At 45.0% G+C, this 19,497-nt stretch overlaps 1 protein-coding gene across 1 annotated transcript in view; it reads right to left on the reverse strand.

Annotated features, from left to right (window-relative positions):
* Positions 1–7,352: 7,352 nt before the first annotated feature.
* Positions 7,353–19,497, reverse strand: part of LOC129822491 (high affinity cationic amino acid transporter 1-like) — a 74,193-nt gene continuing 62,048 nt past the window's right edge. The window contains exons 8-13 of the mRNA XM_055880811.1: positions 16,373–16,475; positions 14,409–14,614; positions 13,984–14,135; positions 13,220–13,328; positions 12,705–12,909; positions 7,353–7,576 (exon numbers count right to left, since the gene is read on the reverse strand). Of these exons, the coding sequence (XP_055736786.1) occupies positions 12,716–12,909; positions 13,220–13,328; positions 13,984–14,135; positions 14,409–14,614; positions 16,373–16,475 (764 nt within the window). The 3' untranslated portion in view covers positions 7,353–7,576; positions 12,705–12,715. The remainder of the gene's footprint in view (positions 7,577–12,704; positions 12,910–13,219; positions 13,329–13,983; positions 14,136–14,408; positions 14,615–16,372; positions 16,476–19,497) is intronic.

Below are 19,497 nucleotides of genomic sequence, written 5' to 3' on the forward strand. Positions count from 1 at the left end.
CTCTTCCTCAGAAACATGACCCAGCCACTTCTCGTTTAACCCGGAAACCAGCCGCACCAATGTGTCGGAGGAAACGCCGTACAACTGGCGACCGTGTCAGCGTAGATGCGCCCGGCCCGCCACAGGAGTCGCTAGAGCGAGATTGGACAAGGACATCCCGGCCGGCCAAACCCTACCCTAACGACGCTGGGCCAATTGTGCGTCACCTCATGGGTCTCCCAGTCTTGACCGGCTACGACACAGCCCGGGATCGAACCCGGATCTGTAGTGACGCCTCAAGCACTGCAGAGCCTTAGACCGCAGAGCTACTCGGGAGATCTCAAGTTCTGTCAGGTTGGATGGGGAGCGTCGCTGCACAGCTATTTTCAGGTCTCTCCAGAGATTTTCGATCGGGTTCAAGTCCTGGTTCTGGCTGGGCCACTCAAGGACATTCAGAGACTTGTCCTGAAGCCACTCCTGTGTTGTCTTGGCTGTGTGCTTAGAGTTGTTGTCCTTTGCCCCAGTCTAAGGTCCTGAGCGCTCTGGGGCAGGTTTTCAACAAGGATCTCTCTGTACTTTGCTCCATGTATCTTTCCTTTATCCTGACTAGTCTCTGCTGCTGAAAAACATCTGCACAGCATGATGCTGCCACCACCATGCTTCACCATAGGGATGGTGCCAGGTTTCCTCACATCTCCACAGCATGATGCTGCCACCACCATGCTTCACTGTAGGGATGGTGCCAGGTTTCCTCCAGACGTGACACTTGGCATTCAGGCGAAAGAGTTCATCCATGGTTTCAACAGACCGGAGAATCCTGTTTCTCATGGTCTGAGAGACCTTTAGGTGCCTTTTGGAAAACTCCAAGTGGGCTGTTATGTGCCTTTTACTGAGGAGTGGCTTCTGTCTGGCCACTCTACCATAAAGGCCTGATTGGTGGATTGCTGCCGAGAAGGTTGTACTCCTGAAAGGTTCTCCCATCTCCACAGAGAAAACTCTGGAGCTCTGTCAGAATGACCATCGGGTTATAGGTCCCCTCCCTGACCAAGGCCCTTCTCCCCAGATTGCTCAGATTGGCCGTGCTGCCAGCTCTAGGAAGAGTCTTTGTGGTTCCAAACCTCGTCCATTTAAGAATGATGGAGGCCACTGTGTTGTTGGAGCTTCAATGCTGCAGAAATATTTTGGTACCCTTCCCCAGATCTGTGCCTCGACACAGTCCTGTCTCGGAGCTCTACGGACAAGTCCTTCGACCTCATGACATGGTTTTTGCTCTGACAACTGTGGGACCTTAAATAGACAGATGTGTTCCTTTCCAAATCATGTCCAATCAATTGAATTTACCACAGGTGGACTCCAATCAAGTTGTAGAAACATCTCAAGGATGATCCATGGAAACAGGACACACCTGAGCTCAATTTCGTGACTCATAGCAAAGGGTCTGAATACTTATGTAAATAAGGTATTTCTGTTTTTGTATTTGTAATACATTTGCATAAAAACCTGTTTTCACGCTGTCATTTTGGTATATTGTGTGTAGATTGTTGAGGGAAAACAATTATTTAAACAATTTTAGAATAAGGCTGTAATGTAACAAAATGTGGAAGAAGTAAGGGGCCTGAATACTTTCTGTATATATACAGTACCAGTCAAAAGTTTGGTACTGTTTATTGAAATGCATTCCAGTTAACTACCTCATGAAGCTGGTTGAGAGAATGCCAAGAGTGTGCAAAGCTGTCATCAAGGCAAAAGGTGGCTACTTTGAAGAATCTCAAATATAAAATATATTTTGATTTGTTTAACACTTTTTTGGTTACTACATGATTCCATATGTGTTATTTCATCATTTTGATGTCTTCACTATTATTCTACAATGTAGAAAATAGTACAAAATAAAGAAAAACCTTTGAATGAGTAGGTGTGTCCAAACTTTTGTCTGGTGCTGTATATATGCACACTGAACAAAAATATAAACACGTAAAGTGAAAAAAAAGATCCCAGAAATATTCCATTTGCACAAAAAGCTTATTTCTCTCAAATGTTCGGCACAAATTTGTTTACATCCCTATTAGTGACCATTTATTTTTTGCCAAGACAATCCATCCACCTGACAGGTGTGGCATATCAAGAATCTGATTAAACAGCATGATCATTACACAAGTGCACCTTGTGCTGGGTACAATAAAAGGCCATATACAATGTGCAGTTTGGTCACACAACACAATGCCACAGATGTTTTGAGGGAGCGAGCAATTGACATGCTGACTGCAGGAATGTCCCCCAGAGCTGTTGCCAAATAAATGTATGTTAATTTCTCTACAATAAGCCGCCTCCAACATCATTTTACAGAATTTGGCAGCACGTCCAACCAGCCACACAACCGCAGACCTCGTGTATGGCGTTGTGTGGGCGAGCGGTTTGCTCGTTGTGAACAGAGTGACCCATAGTTGTGAACAGAGTGACCCATAGTTGTGGACAGAGTGACCCATAGTTGTGAACAGAGTGACCCATAGTTGTGGACAGAGTGACCCATAGTTGTGAACAGAGTGACCCATAGTTGTGAACAGAGTGACCCATAGTTGTGAACAGAGTGACCCATAGTTGTGAACAGAGTGACCCATAGTTGTGAACAGAGTGACCCATAGTTGTGAACAGAGTGACCCGTAGTTGTGAACAGAGTGACCCATAGTTGTGAACAGAGTGACCCGTAGTTGTGAACAGAGTGACCCATAGTTGTGAACAGAGTGACCCATAGTGGCGTTGGGGTTATGGTATGGGGCAGGCATAAACTACGGACAACGAACACAATTGCATTTTATTGATGGCAATTTGAATAAGATCCTGCGACCCATTCTGAGGCCCATTTCTTTTAAAGGTATCTGTGACCAACAGATGCATATCTGTAATCCCAGGTCATGTGAAATCCATAGATTAGGGCCTAATGAATTTATTTCAATAGAGTGATTTCCTGTAACTCAGTAAAATCTATTCGATTGTTGAATGTTGCATTCATGTTTTTGGTTCAGTATATATATTATATATATTATTATATATATATATATATATATTGTCATGTTTTACTTATTCTTTAAAGCTGCAATTTCTAAATTGGGTAGTGCATCATCAGTACTCCTCTTGTCATGTCAGTCATTGCATACCGTAGAGAGCTAATGTCCAGATCAACTGGCGCGCGTCAGCTCATGTTTTTAGCCCGTAGATTCTGTTGTAATGTTTGAGGCATGTCCAAGTCAATATTAGGAAGGCGTTCTTAATGTTTTGTACACTCGGTGCATTAGTGATCCCTCAACGTGATCAAGACAAAAGGAGATGATTGTGGACTACAGGACAAGGAGGACCGAGCACGCCCCCATTCTCATCGACGGGGCTGTAGTGGAGCAGGTTGAGAGCTTCAAGTTCTTTGGTGTCCACATCAAAACAAACTAACATGGTCCAAGCACACCAAGACAGTCGTGAAGAGGGCACGACAAAACCTATTTCACCCTCAGGAGACTGAAAAGATTTGACATGGGTCCTCAGATCCTCAACAGGTTTTACAGCTGCACCATCGAGAGCATCCTGACTGGTTGCATCATTGCCTGGTATGGCAACTGCTCGGCCTCCGACCGCAAGTCACTACTGAGGGTAGTGCATACGGCCCAGTATATCACTGGGGCCAAGCTTCCTGCCACCCAGGGCCTCTACACCAGGCGGTGTCAGGTGAAGGCCCTGAATATTGTCAAAGACTCCAGCCACGTCAGACTGTTCTCTCTGCAACCACACAGCAAGTGGTACCGGAGCACCAAGTCTAGGTCCAAGAGGCTTCTAAACAGCTTCTACCCCCAAGCCATAAGACTCCTGAACATCTAATCAAATGGCTACCCAGACTATGTGCATTGACCCCCCCCCCCCCCCTTTTACACCGCTGCTACTCTCTGTTGTCGTCATCTATGCAGTCACTTTAATAACTCCACCTACATGTACATATTACCTCAACTAACCAGTGCCCTCGCACATTGAGTCTGTACCGTAACACCCTGTATATAGCCTCAACATTGACTCTGTACCGGTACCCCCTGTATATAGTCTCCACATTGAGTCTGTACCGGTACCAAACCTGCATATAGTCTCGCTATTGTTATTTTACTGCTGCTCTTTCATTACTTGTTACTTTTATTTCTTATTCTTTTTTGTATTTTTTAAACTGCTTTGTTGATTAGGGGCTCGTAAGTAAGCATTTCACTGTGAGGTCGTATTCGGCGCACGTGACTAACTAACTTGATTATTTTTGACCATTAAAGAAAAGTAGTGCACTATATAGGGAATAGGGTGTCATTTGGGTTAAAGGTAGTGCACTAAATGAGGGAATAGGGTGCCCTTTGGGTTAAAGGTAGTGCACTATATAGGGAATAGGGTGTCATTTGGGTTAAAGTTAGTGCACTATATAGGGAATAGGGTGTCATTTGGGTTAAAGGTAGTGCACTAAATGAGGGAATAGGGTGCCCTTTGGGTTAAAGGTAGTGCACTATATAGGGAATAGGGTGTCATTTGGGTTAAAGTTAGTGCACTATATAGGGAATAGGGTGTCATTTGGGTTAAAGTTAGTGCACTATATAGGGAATAGGGTGCCATTTTGGACGTGCACGAACTGTGTCATATAGCAGCTGGCAACGATGTCATCTCTCTCCTTTCTTCTGTCCCGGTCAAACAACGGTCATCTAGCTAATACCTTGACCTTTCGATGTGGCCCGTCCTGTCGCCTCTAAACCACAGATGTGTTCCGCGAGGACAGACAACTGTTCTATGATAGATACTGAGAAATGTGTTAATGATGATGTGTGATGTGATAATGATGATGTGTGATGTGATAATGATGATGTGTGATGTGATAATGATGATGTGTGATGTGATAATGTGTGATGTCATAATGATGATGTGTGATGTCATAATGATGATGTGTGATGTCATAATGATGATGTGTGATGTCATAATGATGATGTGTGATGTCATAATGACATACATAACGTATCAGAGTTGTTTTCATGTTTTGAAGGTTTAACCATCTCTTCGTCATGGACAGTGCGAGTGACAAATAAAAACTTAAAATTGGTTTCTCTGTTATTTGTTCCCAGTGCCTGCAATAGTCTGCCTGTTTGAATAGAATGAATCAAACAAGTACATTCACAAACCCACGTAGGGTATTGTCACAAAGGAAGATATTTGATAGCTGATAGCTTTCTATATGGTGAGAAGGAAACACTAAAACACAGGACATACAGCTCTAACATCTAGTAAAGTTTCTGTAAAAAAAAATACTTTTCGTTGTTAAAGTTAAGAACATTTTAGTTAACCTTTAGTTACCCAGGTTGATCCCACACAATGAAATAAATGCTATCCTAAGGAAGTCGGAACTACAGCATCATATTAGGCAAATTGCAGATTCAACCTTTAGTGTAACAAACAAACAATAACTGGCTGCATCACTGCCTGGTAGGGTAACTGCTCGGCTTCCGACCGCAAGTCACTACAGACGTTAGTGCGAAATGCCCAGTACATCACTGGGGCCAAGCTTCCTGCCATTCAGGACCTCTATACAAGGCGGTGTGAGAGGAAGGACCTAAAAATTGTCAAAGACTCCAGCCACTCTAGTCATAGACTGTTCTCTCTGCTACCGCACGGCAAGTGGTACCGAAGCGCCAAGTCTAGGTCCAAGAGGCTTCTAAACAGCTTCTACCACCAAGCCATAAGACTCCTGAACATCTAATCAAATGGCTACCCAGACTATGTGCATAGCCCCCCCCTCCTCTTTTACACCGCTGCTACTCTCTGTTGTTATCATCTATGCAAAGTCACTTTAATAACTCTACCTACATGTACATATTACCTCAACTAACTCACATTGACTCTGTACCAGTACCCCCTGTATATAGCCTCCACATTGACTCTGTATCGGTACCCCCTGTATATAGCCTCCACATTGACTCTGTACTGGTACCCCCTGTATATAGCCTCCACATTGACTCTGTACCGGTACCCCCCTGTATATAGCCTCCACATTGACTCTGTACCAGTACACCCTGTATATAGCCTCCACATTGACTCTGTACCGTAACACCCTGTATATAGCCTCCACATTGACTCTGTATCGGTACCCCCCTGTATATAGCCTCCACATTGACTCTGTACCGTAACACCCTGTATATAGCCTCCACATTGACTCTGTATCGGTACCCCCCTGTATATAGCCTCCACATTGACTCTGTACTGGTACCCCCTGTATATAGCCTCCACATTGACTGTACTGGTACCCCCTGTATATAGCCTCCACATTGACTCTGTACCGGTAACCCCCAGTGTATAGTCTCACCATTGTTATTTTACTGCTACTCTTTAATTACTTTTTACTTTTTTACTTTTATTTCTTATTCCTATTTTTTTTTTTTAAACTGCATTGTTGGTTAAGGGCTTGTAAGTAAGCATTTCACTGTAAGGACTACTACACCTGTTGTATTCGCCGTATGTGACTCATAAAATTGGATTTGATTTCTATCTAGTTTGCTGGTGGTATTATATCTAAATGGGATCTTTGCAAAGGTGTGAAAGTAGCCCACTGCCTCTAGGTAATAGGGCCTGGCATTTAGTTTACAGTCATTATATTTAACACTCAACACTATCTAATAGCCATGTTTTCTATGTCAAAATGTCCGTGTTCCACATGGCACCCTATTCCCTATATAGTGTACAACCTTTAATGCCTTTTGGGACTCACAGCCAATTGTGTTTGTATGAAAACCTTCGATAAAGACAGAATGAGTGACAACAGACACGTCTGATCTCAATTCATTACATTGAAACGCACGCACACACACACGCGTACGCACACGCACACGCACACACACACACACACACACACACACACACACACACACACACACACACACACACACACACACACACACACACACACACACACACACACACACACACACACCCACCCACACCTCTACCCTCCATAGCCAGCAGCACATCTCTCGGGTTCCATATCCTCTGCAAGAACCATATAATCCTCTCTTTATATTTCTGGGTAACCCGTCTGGAGAAAAACTGTATCAAGGAAGATTAATTTGTTATATAACAAAATAGAAAGATGAACTCATAATATGCGTCCCACATAGCACCCTATTCCATTCAGTGGACTACATTTAGGTCTCTGGCCCAAATGTACACTACGTAGTACATAGGGAACCATTAGAGAATACCGCTCATATCATAAAGATAATAGAACAATACATACAGAAATTCAAGATATTTTTCTGGAACGAGGACGGGTCTTGGTTGATTTAAAAAAAAAAAAAAATACAAATGAACAACGAGACATAAACGTTTCAAAGTTTGTTTTATTTACAGCAGCTTTTAAACAGATGGCAGAAGCCAGACGGTTTTATTACAGTAACAAAATACAGTAGTAGACTAACACAGTTTGGCCAGGGACTCAATCCAAGGCGCGTTAGAGCGCAGCCCACTAGAACAGACATGTTAAAAAGGTCCTTGAAGCTTAAGCCGAAATGCACAGCGCTTACCATGAAGGCGATCTCCGCGAACGCTGTGGAAAAGGTGAATTGTATAGTGAGACACACTATAATACGTCTTTGCATTGAATACCGGTCTTCAAATGAATGCTCCAAAAACAGACACAAGCGGATAAAAAAAAAAAAAAAAAACTGATTTAGAGATTTGTCTCTCCTCTATGAAACCTGAACTCAGAGACTTATCTATAAAGGTCTATGACTTTTCCTGAATCAAACCCTTACCGAGTGTCCCAAATGGAACCCTATTCCCTATTACAGTGCACTACTTTTGACCAAAGTCCTATGGAACCTGGTAAAGTAGTGCACTATGTAGGGAATAGCATGCCCTTTGGGACGTACCTTGGATGGTCAGGAGCCTGTGGATCCAGCAGGGTAAATAAAGCTAGCTTTGGGACACACATTTCAAAGGCCAGTGCATTACATCTGTATGTCTAATATTCAGATTTTAGAACGGAGAACCTGGTTTTCAAAGCTTCTTTAAACTTTCTTTGTTTTTAGCACACATTAAAATAAATACTTATAGCAATACACAGCCTCCAAATATACACTAACAATAATACACAACTATATTTCAATTCAACCAATGTACCACATTATTTCATCAGAACACTGCCCTCTACTGCCACTGTTGTCATTACTAGAACACTGCCCTCTACTGCCAGACTGTTGTCATTACTAGAACACTGCCCTCTACTGCCAGACTGTTGTCATTACTAGAACACTGCCCTCTACTGCCAGACTGTTGTCATTACTGGAACACTGCCCTCTACTGCCAGACTGTTGTCATTACTAGAACACTGCCCTCTACTGCCAGACTGTTGTCATTACTGGAACACTGCCCTCTACTGCCAGACTGTTGTCATTACTAGAACACTGCCCTCTACTGCCACTGTTGTCATTACTAGAACACTGCCCTCTACTGCCAGACTGTTGTCATTACTGGAACACTGCCCTCTACTGCCAGACTGTTGTCATTACTAGAACACTGCCCTCTACTGCCAGACTGTTGTCATTACTAGAACACTGCCCTCTACTGCCACTGTTGTCATTACTAGAACACTGCCCTCTACTGCCACTGTTGTCATTACTAGAACACTGCCCTCTACTGCCAGACTGTTGTCATTACTAGAACACTGCCCTCTACTGCCAGACTGTTGTCATTACTAGAACACTGCCCTCTACTGCCAGACTGTTGTCATTACTAGAACACTGCCCTCTACTGCCAGACTGTTGTCATTACTAGAACACTGCCCTCTACTGCCAGACTGTTGTCATTACTAGAACACTGCCCTCTACTGCCAGACTGTTGTCATTACTAGAACACTGCCCTCTACTGCCAGACTGTTGTCATTACTCAATGCAATGTACAGTAGCTGTATTTCATATAAGCACCAAGAAGACAAAAGCTGGCAGCACTCAGCCATGAAGACACACCCCAGTGATGACAGTAACAATGACAGTTCCAACAGGAAACACAACATTGTGCTAATAAGTTTCCTCAAGGCACAGCGGAAAAGAAACGGACATACATGTCGACTCTGTGTCCAACTTGACGTTACCTGGGGGGGGGGGGGAGGGGGGGGGGAGTATATGACAGGGCTAAGTAATTTGCCTGTTCAAGAGGCACGCAAAGCACCAAGTCCTACACATTACTTCAAATGTAAGGCCATTTACACATCTGGCATGACTACTTAGTTTTGATTAACTAGCCTGGAACTCAGATCTGGTTGTGCTGTCTTGCCTCTGTGACAATGACCATAGGAGTTGTCAAGACAGCACAACCAGACGTGTGACCAAGATAATTGTTCAACAAGATGTCTTAAGAGTGCATCACAAATGGCAGCCTATTCCTTATTTAGTGCACACATTTTGACCAGAGCACACTAAAAAGGGAATAAGGTGCCATTTGAGATTACAACCTTAGCAGAAGAGGAAAATAGTAGCCTGGTTAAACCAGTGTGAATGCTACATTCACCATAGTGAGAACTTCATTCAGTTTGGTTTAACCAGGCTAGGAGAGTAGCAGTCTATTTGTCTTATAAAGAGAGATCCCAATGTGTTTGTAAGAGAACTGAGCACATGCACAGATATGGCTTCATAAGTGTACACACCGACAAGAAATCATTACTACAACAAAGTACCCAATATGTACAGAATGAATGAGGGTTAACAGGGGATTGTATCCTAATCAAGTCACTAAACATTCAGAAATTCAAAATAATAACATTTCAAAGACATATAGTTCACGGCAATAAATATTGTGGCGAATTTGGGGGGGGGTGGGGTGCCTGATTGGGACGTGAACCGAGTTTTCACCAACTGGTCGTTAAATATGTTTGAGACAATGAATAATTTAGGATTTTGACATGATCTTGTTCTATGAATAACAATGTTTTGGGGGCAACGTCTGAGTGAGAAAAAGGATTCCACATTTCTTTGAGGAAAATCACACAATGATATTACTAAGTAAAACATTTGGCCAAACATATTATAATACTATAAATAGCAAATCACACAAGATACCATCATAATAAAATAAGTCTTCAGACAGAAACGTTTAAAATAAGCAGTAAGGTGGAAAAATCTGCAGTTAAGCCCCAAAAACAACTGTTCCCTAGACGACGGCAGCCCCCTGCACCTCTCAGATTTTTTTTATTTAACATTTATTTAACTAGGAAAGTCAGTTAAGAAAAAATTATTATTTACAATGACGACCTACCAGGTAACAGTGGGTTTAACTGCCTTGTTCAGGGGGCAGAATGACAGATTTCTACCTTGTCAGCTCAGGGATTCAATCTAGCAACCTTTTGGTTACTGGCCCAACGTTCTAACCACCAGACAACCTGCCGCCCCTGATTCAGAGGGGTTAAATGCGGAAGACACATTTCAGTTGAATGCATTCAGTTGTACAACTGACCAGGTCTCGCCCTTTTACCTATGTTGACTAGTCATCATTTAACATTTTCATTAGGGTGATCATGATCGTCTGGGTGACAAAGGTGGCACTTCAAGTTAACTCCTGAAGTGACTTAGGAAGCATCCCAAATAGTACCCTATTCCTTATATAGTGCACTACCTTTAAACCGGGCCCAAGGGGCTCTGGTCAACAGTAGTACAGTATACAGGGAATAGGGTGCCATTTGGAAAATAGGCTACCTCAATTCCCTCACACGCTGCGGATGTGCTCATTTATAAATTTAACTTATTTTAATTTACAGTAAATGTACATGCAATATTGAACAATATTACAGATTATAAACTGGGTGGCTCGAGCCCTAAATGCTGATTGGCTGACAGCCATGGTATATCAGACCCTATACCACGGGTATACATTTTACCTGCTCTAATTACGTTGGTAACCAGTTTATAATAGCAATAAGGCACCTCGGGGGGGTTGTGGTATATGACCAATATACCACAGCTAAGGGCTGTGTCCAGGCACTCCACAATGCGTCGTGCATAAGATCAGCCTCGGGCCTTATTACTTAAGTTGGACATACATGTGCATTGGTTTTTTAATGCAATCAAGAAACAAACACTGCTCGTCTTCCAGACAGCTAGTTGACTATGAGGAACTCTCATAGTATGCAATAAGAAGAAGAAGGAGAAGAAGGAGAAGAAGAAGGAGAAGAAGGGGGAGAAGAAGAAGGAGAAGAAGGAGAAGAAGGAGAAGAAGAAGAAGGAGAAGAAGGAGGAGAAGAAGGAGAAGAAGAAGGAGGAGAAGAAGGAGAATAAGGAGAAGAAGAAGGAGAAGAAGAAGGAGGAGGAGAAGAAGAAGAAGAAGTAGAAGGAGGAGAAGAAGGAGAAGAAGAAGAAGGAGAAGAAGAAGGAGAAGAAGAAGGAGGAGAAGAAGAAGGAGAAGAAGGAGAAGAAGAAGGAGAAGGAGGAGAAGAAGGAGAAGAAGGAGAAGAAGAAGGAGAAGAAGAAGGAGGAGGAGAAGAAGGAGAAGAAGGAGAAGAAGAAGGAGGAGGAGAAGAAGAAGGAGAAGAAGAAGAAGAAGGAGAAGAAGAAGGAGAAGGAGGAGAAGAAGAATGAGAAGAAGAAGAAGGAGAAGGAGAAGAAGGAGAAGAAGAAGGAGAAGAAGAGGGAGGAGGAGAAGAAGGAGAAAAAGAAGGAGAAGAAGAAGAAGGAGAAGAAGAAGGAGAAGAAGGAGAAGAAGAAGGAGAAGGAGAAGAAGAAGGAAAAGAAGAAGAAGAAGAAGGAGAAGGCTTGTGCAATATTCCGTAAGTCATCACTCCTCTATAATGGAAGTTGGAACAACATCCGCTTATTACCTTAATAAAACACTCACCTCAATTCATACTGTAGTTGTAATTTGAGACGAATGAATTATAATTCATTACATCCTGAATATGATGTTCAATCAAACAAGGAAGTGCAGCTCTATTGACTCAGAGATGGCTCTGCACATATGAATGAAAAAGCATCACTTGTTGTCATCAATAAGTCAATATATTTGTAGATAAGAAGCAGAATATGTCGATGTCATTGTAAGTAATGACATTGGGGAGGATGATGTGGACTTGAATAGTAGTAGAAGGGGACACAGCAACCAGCACTGTGTCCACTATGGGTCCTGGTCAAAAGTAGTGCACTATATAGGGAATAGGGTGCCCTTGTGACACATCCTCTATCTATCAGCATCTATCATGCAGTGACACCAGGATACCAGCAGAGGGTGATAGACTGCATGGTAATCCACCAGTAATGTTAGTATTAGGGACGAGCCCTGCTCTTCAGTGTGAAATTATAGACTATTCAGTATTTCCAACTAATTTGAATAGAATGTTAAGGACCACAGATCCTTTCAAGCCCTGTTTCTTCTTCCAGGAGAAGAGTGATAGTCCTCCTGCTATGTGCTGACAATGACAGACGGACTCGTCGGTTTGGTGTTTACAAATTATATCGTTAACAGAGTCATGAGCAGTGGACGTGTGAACTGGTATGGTGGATCACTGCCCAATGTGAAGAGACCTGCGTCTGGTTTGATACTACGCAACATCAAGTCCTAATAGAGCTCGTTCTGATTGTACGTGATTGTCCCCCTTCACGTGAAGATATTTCTGACAGTATGTGGTACTAATCTGACAGGTAAAGATAGATAAAGTAATCAGATAGTAACATTAGAGAAGTGCACCGCACCTCCACAACCTCTAGAGGTCCCCGTCCTCCTCGTCCACTGTGTTGTCCAGGTCCAGGCCGTTGTGTAGGAAGACTTCCTTCTCGATGTCCATTGGCTGTCCGTTGAGAGTGCAGTCTGGCTTGTATCCGTGCAGGTTACTGGCGGTATTGGCTAAAGCAGCTTCTACACTGTTACGGATCCCATAACCAAAGTAAATGATGAAACCTGGGAGAAGGGTTCAAAAGGTGGGGGAAAAGGTGAAGCTGGTCGAGAGAACGCCAAGAGTGTGCAAAGCTGTCATCAAGGCAAAGAGTGGCTACTTTGAAGAATCAAAAATATATTTTGATGTGTTTAACGTTTTTTTTGGTTACTACATGACTCCATATGTATTATTTCATAGGTTTGATGTCTTCACTACTATTCTACAATGTAGAAAAGAGTGAAAATAAAGAAAAAACCTGGAATGAGTAGATGTATCCAAACTACTGTACCTATAGGGCATATTTGATCTATATTACAGATAAATGTAGGGTACCTATGATCATCCAGAAAGAGAAGCGTATCCAGGTTCCTCGGCCCAGCTGACACATCAGGAAGATGTTGATAAACATACTGGCTACTGGGAGGAAGGGAAGCAGGGGCACCTGGGAGGAGAGGAGGAGGCAGGAGGAGAGGAGGAGAAGGGAGAAGAGGAGAGGAGGCATGAGGAGAGGGGAGAAGAGGCGTGAGGAGAGGGGAGGAGGGGAGAAGAGGCGTGAGGAGATGGGAGGAGAGGAGAGGAGGTATGAGGAGAGGAGGAGAGAGGAGAAGACACGATGGGAGAAGAGGAGGGGAGGCGTGAGAAGAGGAGGAAAGGGGAGAAGAGGAGAGGAGGCGTGAGAAGAGGAGGAAAGGGGAGAAGAGGAGAGGAGGCGTGAGGAGAGGAGGAGAGGGGAGAAGAGGAGAGGAGGTGTGAGGAAATGAGGAGAGAGGAAAAGCGGAAATGGGAGAAGAGGAGAGGAGGTGTGAGAAGAGGAGGAGAGGGGAGAAGAGGAGGCGTGAGGAAAGGAGGAGAGGGGAGAAGAGAAGATGGGAGAAGAGGAGAGGAGGTGTGAGGAGATGAGGAGAGGGGAGAAGAGGAGAGGAGGCGTGAGGAAAGGAGGATGGGGGAGAAGAGAATATGGGAGAAGAGGAGAGGAGGTGTGAGGAGAGGAGGAGAGGGGAGAAGATCAGAAGAAGATTTATAAACATACTGGCTCCTGGGAGGAAAGGGAGGAAGAGGCGTGTCCCTGACCGCGAGGTAGAACTGACTGAACATACCTTGAAAGAGAGACTGGTCTTGCTCTCAGGCTGTCTCCAGACCAGTAGAGTGACTGCCAGACAGGCTGTAAATATGAGGCTCAGTAGAGAGACAGACCAGGAAGCAAAGCCTCCCTGCACTGCTATCACACAGAAGATACACACCAACACTCCTGCAGGGAGAGAGACAGACACAGAGACAGTAAGGAAGAGACAGAGGTGACCAGAGCCAACACTCCTGCAGGGACAACACTGAATAGGTGTGTGTAATAGGTGTGTGTGTGTGTGTGTGTGTGTGTGTGTGTGTGTGTGTGTGTGTGTGTGTGTGTGTGTGTGTGTGTGTGTGTGTGCGTGCGTGCGTGCGTGCGTGCGTGTGTCTGCCTGTGTGTGTGTCTGCCTGTATGTGTGTGTGTGTGTGTGTGTGTGTGTGTGTGTGTGTGTCTTACCTAATGTACTGGTACAGATGTTGACTACGAAGCCAGACAGGTTGTTGGGTTCTGTGTTGTAGGGGAACAACAGGTTTTTGGCACAGAACACCTCCTCTGCTCCCGGCAGGATCCCCACACTGCCCTCGTTAACGGACTCTAAGGTGTCTATCTCGTCCAGCGTAGACGCCATCCGATAGGCCGTACTGGATTGCTCTGGCTGGTACCTGCAGGACAGAAAGAATAGCCACATTAACGAGGTAAACACGGTACCCCGCCACTTGTAGAAGAAATGGACTCTGAAATTCACAGAGCTATGGATCCAAGAAATGATCATCTATGCAGATACTAACCTGAGTACTAGAACACAGGCTGCCACTAAGGTGTAGGCTAGTAGGGTGTAGTATGTAGGGTACTAACCTGAGTACTAGAACACAGGCTGCCACTAAGGTGTAGGCTAGTAGGGTGTAGGGTACTAACCTGAGTACTAGAACACAGGCTGCCACCAAGGTGTAGGCTAGTAGGGTGTAGGGTACTAACCTGAGTACTAGAACACAGGCTGCCACCAAGGTGTAGGCTAGTAGGGTGTAGGGTGTAGTATGTAGGGTACTAACCTGAGTACTAGAACACAGGCTGCCACCAAGGTGTAGGCTAGTAGGGTGTAGTATGTAGGGTACTAACCTGAGTACTAGAACACAGGCTGCCACTAAGGTGTAGGCTAGTAGGGTGTAGTATGTAGGGTACTAACCTGAGTACTAGAACACAGGCTGCCACCAAGGTGTAGGCTAGTAGGGTGTAGTATGTAGGGTACTAACCTGAGTACTAGAACACAGGCTGCCACTAAGGTGTAGGCTAGTAGGGTGTAGTATGTAGGGTACTAACCTGAGTACTAGTACACAGGCCGCCACCAAGGTGCAGGCTAGTAGTATGTAGGGTACTAACCTGAGTACTAGAACACAGGCCGCCACCAAGGTGTAGGCTAGTAGGGTGTAGTATGTAGGGTACTAACCTGAGTACTAGAACACAGGCTGCCACTAAGGTGTAGGCTAGTAGGGTGTAGTATGTAGGGTACTAACCTGAGTACTAGAACACAGGCTGCCACTAAGGTGTAGGCTAGTAGGGTGTAGTATGTAGGGTACTAACCTGAGTACTAGTACACAGGCTGCCACTAAGGTGTAGGCTAGTAGGGTGTAGTATGTAGGGTACTAATCTGAGTACTAGAACACAGGCCGCCACCAAGGTGTAGGCTAGTAGGGTGTAGTATGTAGGGTACTAACCTGAGTACTAGAACACAGGCTGCCACTAAGGTGCAGGCTAGTAGTATGTAGGGTACTAACCTGAGTACTAGAACACAGGCCGCCACCAAGGTGTAGGCTAGTGGGGTGTAGTATGTAGGGTACTAACCTGAGTACTAGAACACAGGCTGCCACTAAGGTGTAGGCTAGTAGGGTGTAGTATGTAGGGTACTAACCTGAGTACTAGAACACAGGCTGCCACTAAGGTGTAGGCTAGTAGGGTGTAGTATGTAGGGTACTAACCTGAGTACTAGTACACAGGCCGCCACCAAGGTGCAGGCTAGTAGTATGTAGGGTACTAACCTGAGTACTAGAACACAGGCTGCCACCAAGGTGTAGGCTAGTAGGGTGTAGTATGTAGGGTACTAACCTGAGTACTAGAACACAGGCTGCCACTAAGGTGTAGGCTAGTAGGGTGTAGTATGTAGGGTACTAACCTGAGTACTAGTACACAGGCTGCCACTAAGGTGTAGGCTAGTAGGGTGTAGTATGTAGGGTACTAACCTGAGTACTAGTACACAAGCTGCCACCAAGGTGTAGGCTAGTAGGGTGTAGTATGTAGGGTACTAACCTGAGTACTAGTACACAGGCCGCCACCAAGGTGTAGGGTACTAACCTGAGTACTAGAACACAGGCTGCCACTAAGGTGTAGGCTAGTAGGGTGTAGGGTGTAGTATGTAGGGTACTAACCTGAGTACTAGAACACAGGCTGCCACCAAGGTGTAGGCTAGCAAGGTGCCGATAGACATCAGATCGACCAGGTCCTTCAGGTCAAACAGGAAGGCCATCACCGCTGTAGGAAGAAGTCAAAGACCATTAACTTCTTATGGCTGGGGGGCGCTATTTTCACATTCGGATGAAAAGCGTGCCTAGAGTAAACTGCCTGCTACTCAGGCCCAGAAGCTAAGATATGCATATTATTAGTATATTCGGATAGAAAACACTGCAAAGTTTCTAAAACTGGTTGAATGATGTCTGTGAGTATAACAGAACTCATATGGGAGGCAAAAACCTGAGAAAAAAATCCAACCAGGAAGTGGGAAATCTGAGGATTGTAGATTTTCAAGTATATGCCTGTCCAAGATACAGGGTAAATTTGGTCCGATTGCACTTCCTAATGCTTCCACTAGATGTCAACAGTCTTTAGAACCTTGTTTCGGTCTTCTTCTTGAAGGGGGACCGAATAAGAGCTGTTTGACTAAGGGGTCTGGCAGAATGCCATGAGCTATATTCACATGTGCAGCCGTGAGAGCGAGATGTGTTCCCTTTAATTTCTAAAGACAAAGGAATTGTCCAAAAGGTTGGAATATTATTGAAGATTTATGATCAAAACATCCTAAAGATTGATTCTATACATCGTTTGACATGTTTCTACGAACTGTAATGGAACTGTTTTGACTTTTCGTCTGGATTAAGTGCCTGCGCCTTGTGAATTTGGATTTGTGAACTGAACGCTCAAACAAAAAGGAGGTATTTGGACATAAATGATGGACTCTATCGAACAAAACAAACATTTATTGTGGAACTGGGATTCCTGGGAGTGCATTCCGAAGGAGATCATCAAAGGTAAGTGAATATTTATATTACTATTTCTGACTTCTGTTGACTCCACAACATGGCGGGTATCTGTATGTCTTGTTTTGGTGGCTGAGCGCTGTACTCAGATTATTCCATGGTGTGCTTTCGCTGTAAAGCTTTTTGAAATCTGACACAGCGGTTGCATTAAGGAAAAGTTTATCTTTAAGAAATATGACATACGACAGGATCTATCCCAGAATAACCCAGTTTAAAATACAAGCCAATGCACACATTAATGGGCGGTGCTCCTGGACACAGATTTTCCTGGACTGATAAGCAAGCTCAAAGGAGAATCTCCATCTAAAATAAGTTGTTTTTCAGGACTAAGTTTATATCTGTGTCCGGGAAACCACCCCAAAACGACATAATTGTATTTGAATCTGGCATTAGGCCTCTGCACTGTACAGTAAGAATTACCATGATAATGACTCAACAACTGCCGTTTTCTGACAAAGACACATCATAACACTATTATTACATTTCCTGTGAAACATGTTACAGACAATAAATTCACATCACGGTACAGTATCACAGCAATCAGTAGGCTAGACAAACAGTAGTCATCCTCAATTCACATACAGAAAATAATAAAAATGGCAGCATTTTTCAAACCGTTGAAGAGTTGAGACTAATGGACTGTCTGTTTCACATGATGTTTCACTTGTTCTTAACTAAATCACAGTTCTCTATTGTTCCTTCAACCTAAAGTCTCTGTCTGCTACACCTCTCTCCTCCTCTCTCTGTCTGCTACACCTCTCTCCTCCTCTCTCTGTCTGCTACATCTCTCTCCTCCTCTCTCTGTCTGCTACACCTCTCTCCTCCTCTCTCTGTCTGCTACACCTCTCTCCTCCTCTCTCTGTCTGCTACACCTCTCTCCTCCTCTCTCTGTCTGCTACACCTCTCTCCTCCTCTCTCTGTCTGCTACACCTCTCTCCTCCTCTCTCTGTCTGCTACACCTCTCTCCTCCTCTCTCTGTCTGCTACACCTCTCTCCTCCTCTCTCTGTCTGCTACACCTCTCTCCTCCTCTCTCTGTCTGCTACACCTCTCTCTCCTCCTCTCTCTGTCTGCTACACCTCTCTCTCCTCCTCTCTCTGTCTGCTACACCTCTCTCCTCCTCTCTCTGTCTGCTACACCTCTCTCCTCCTCTCTCTGTCTGCTACACCTCTCTCCTCCTCTCTCTGTCTGCTACACCTCTCTCTCCTCCTCTCTCTGTCTGCTACACCTCTCTCCTCCTCTCTCTGTCTGCTACACCTCTCTCGTCCTCTCTCTGTCTGCTACACCTCTCTCCTCCTCTCTCTGTCTGCTACACCTCTCTCTCCTCCTCAGGTTCCTTCAACCTATAGTCTCTGTCTGCTACACCTCTCTCCTCCTCTCTCTGTCTGCTACACCTCTCTCCTCCTCCTCTCTCTGTCTGCTACACCTCTCTCCTCCTCATAGGCGTGTTACCGCCAGATACAGATCAGCTCTGAGCTTAACCCTTGACCTCTAACACAGTCTTACCGGACATGAAACCTGACGCAATGGTGGAGTTGATTGGCGACTTCCTCTCACTGACCTTGGCCAGAAAGGAGAAGAGGAGACCATCGCGGGCCATGGCAAAGATTATACGAGGTAGAGGAAACATGGAGCCTAGAAGGCTATAGGAGGGGAGGGGGAGAGGAGGAAAGGAAAGAGGGAGGAGAGGAGGAGAGGCAAAGGGTGGAGGAGAGGGAGGAGGGGGAGGTGGAGGAAGAGGAGAGGCCAGGGGTGGAGGAGGAGGAGGGGTTGGAGAGGCCAGGGGTGTAGGAGAGGGAGGTGGAGGAAGAGGCCAGGGGTGGAGGAAGAGGAGGAGGTGGAGGAAGAGGAGAGGCCATGGGTGGAGGAGGAGGTGGAGGAGGAGAGGCCAGGGGTGGAAGAGGAGGTAGTGGAGGAGGAGGAGGTGGAGGAATAGGAGAGGCCATGGGTGGAGGAGAGGGAGGTGGAGGAAGAGGAGAGGCCAGGGGTGGAGGAGGTGGAGGAAGAGAGGCCAGGGGTGGAAGAGGAGGAGGTGGAGGAAGAGGCCAGGGGTGGAGGAGGAGGAGGAGGAAGAGGAGAGGCCAGGGGCGGAGGAGGAGGAGGGGGAGGAGGAAGGGGGCAAAGATTTATAACCCAAAAACACTCCAAGTCTCTCCATGAAGTCCAGACACCTGGTTTCAACTGCTGCAGTTCCCAGTGCACCTCCCAGACACACAGAACCTCAGAGCCTTAGGATCTGTCT

Source organism: Salvelinus fontinalis, chromosome 24, assembly GCF_029448725.1.
Source record: "Salvelinus fontinalis isolate EN_2023a chromosome 24, ASM2944872v1, whole genome shotgun sequence".
NCBI lineage: Eukaryota > Metazoa > Chordata > Actinopteri > Salmoniformes > Salmonidae > Salvelinus > Salvelinus fontinalis.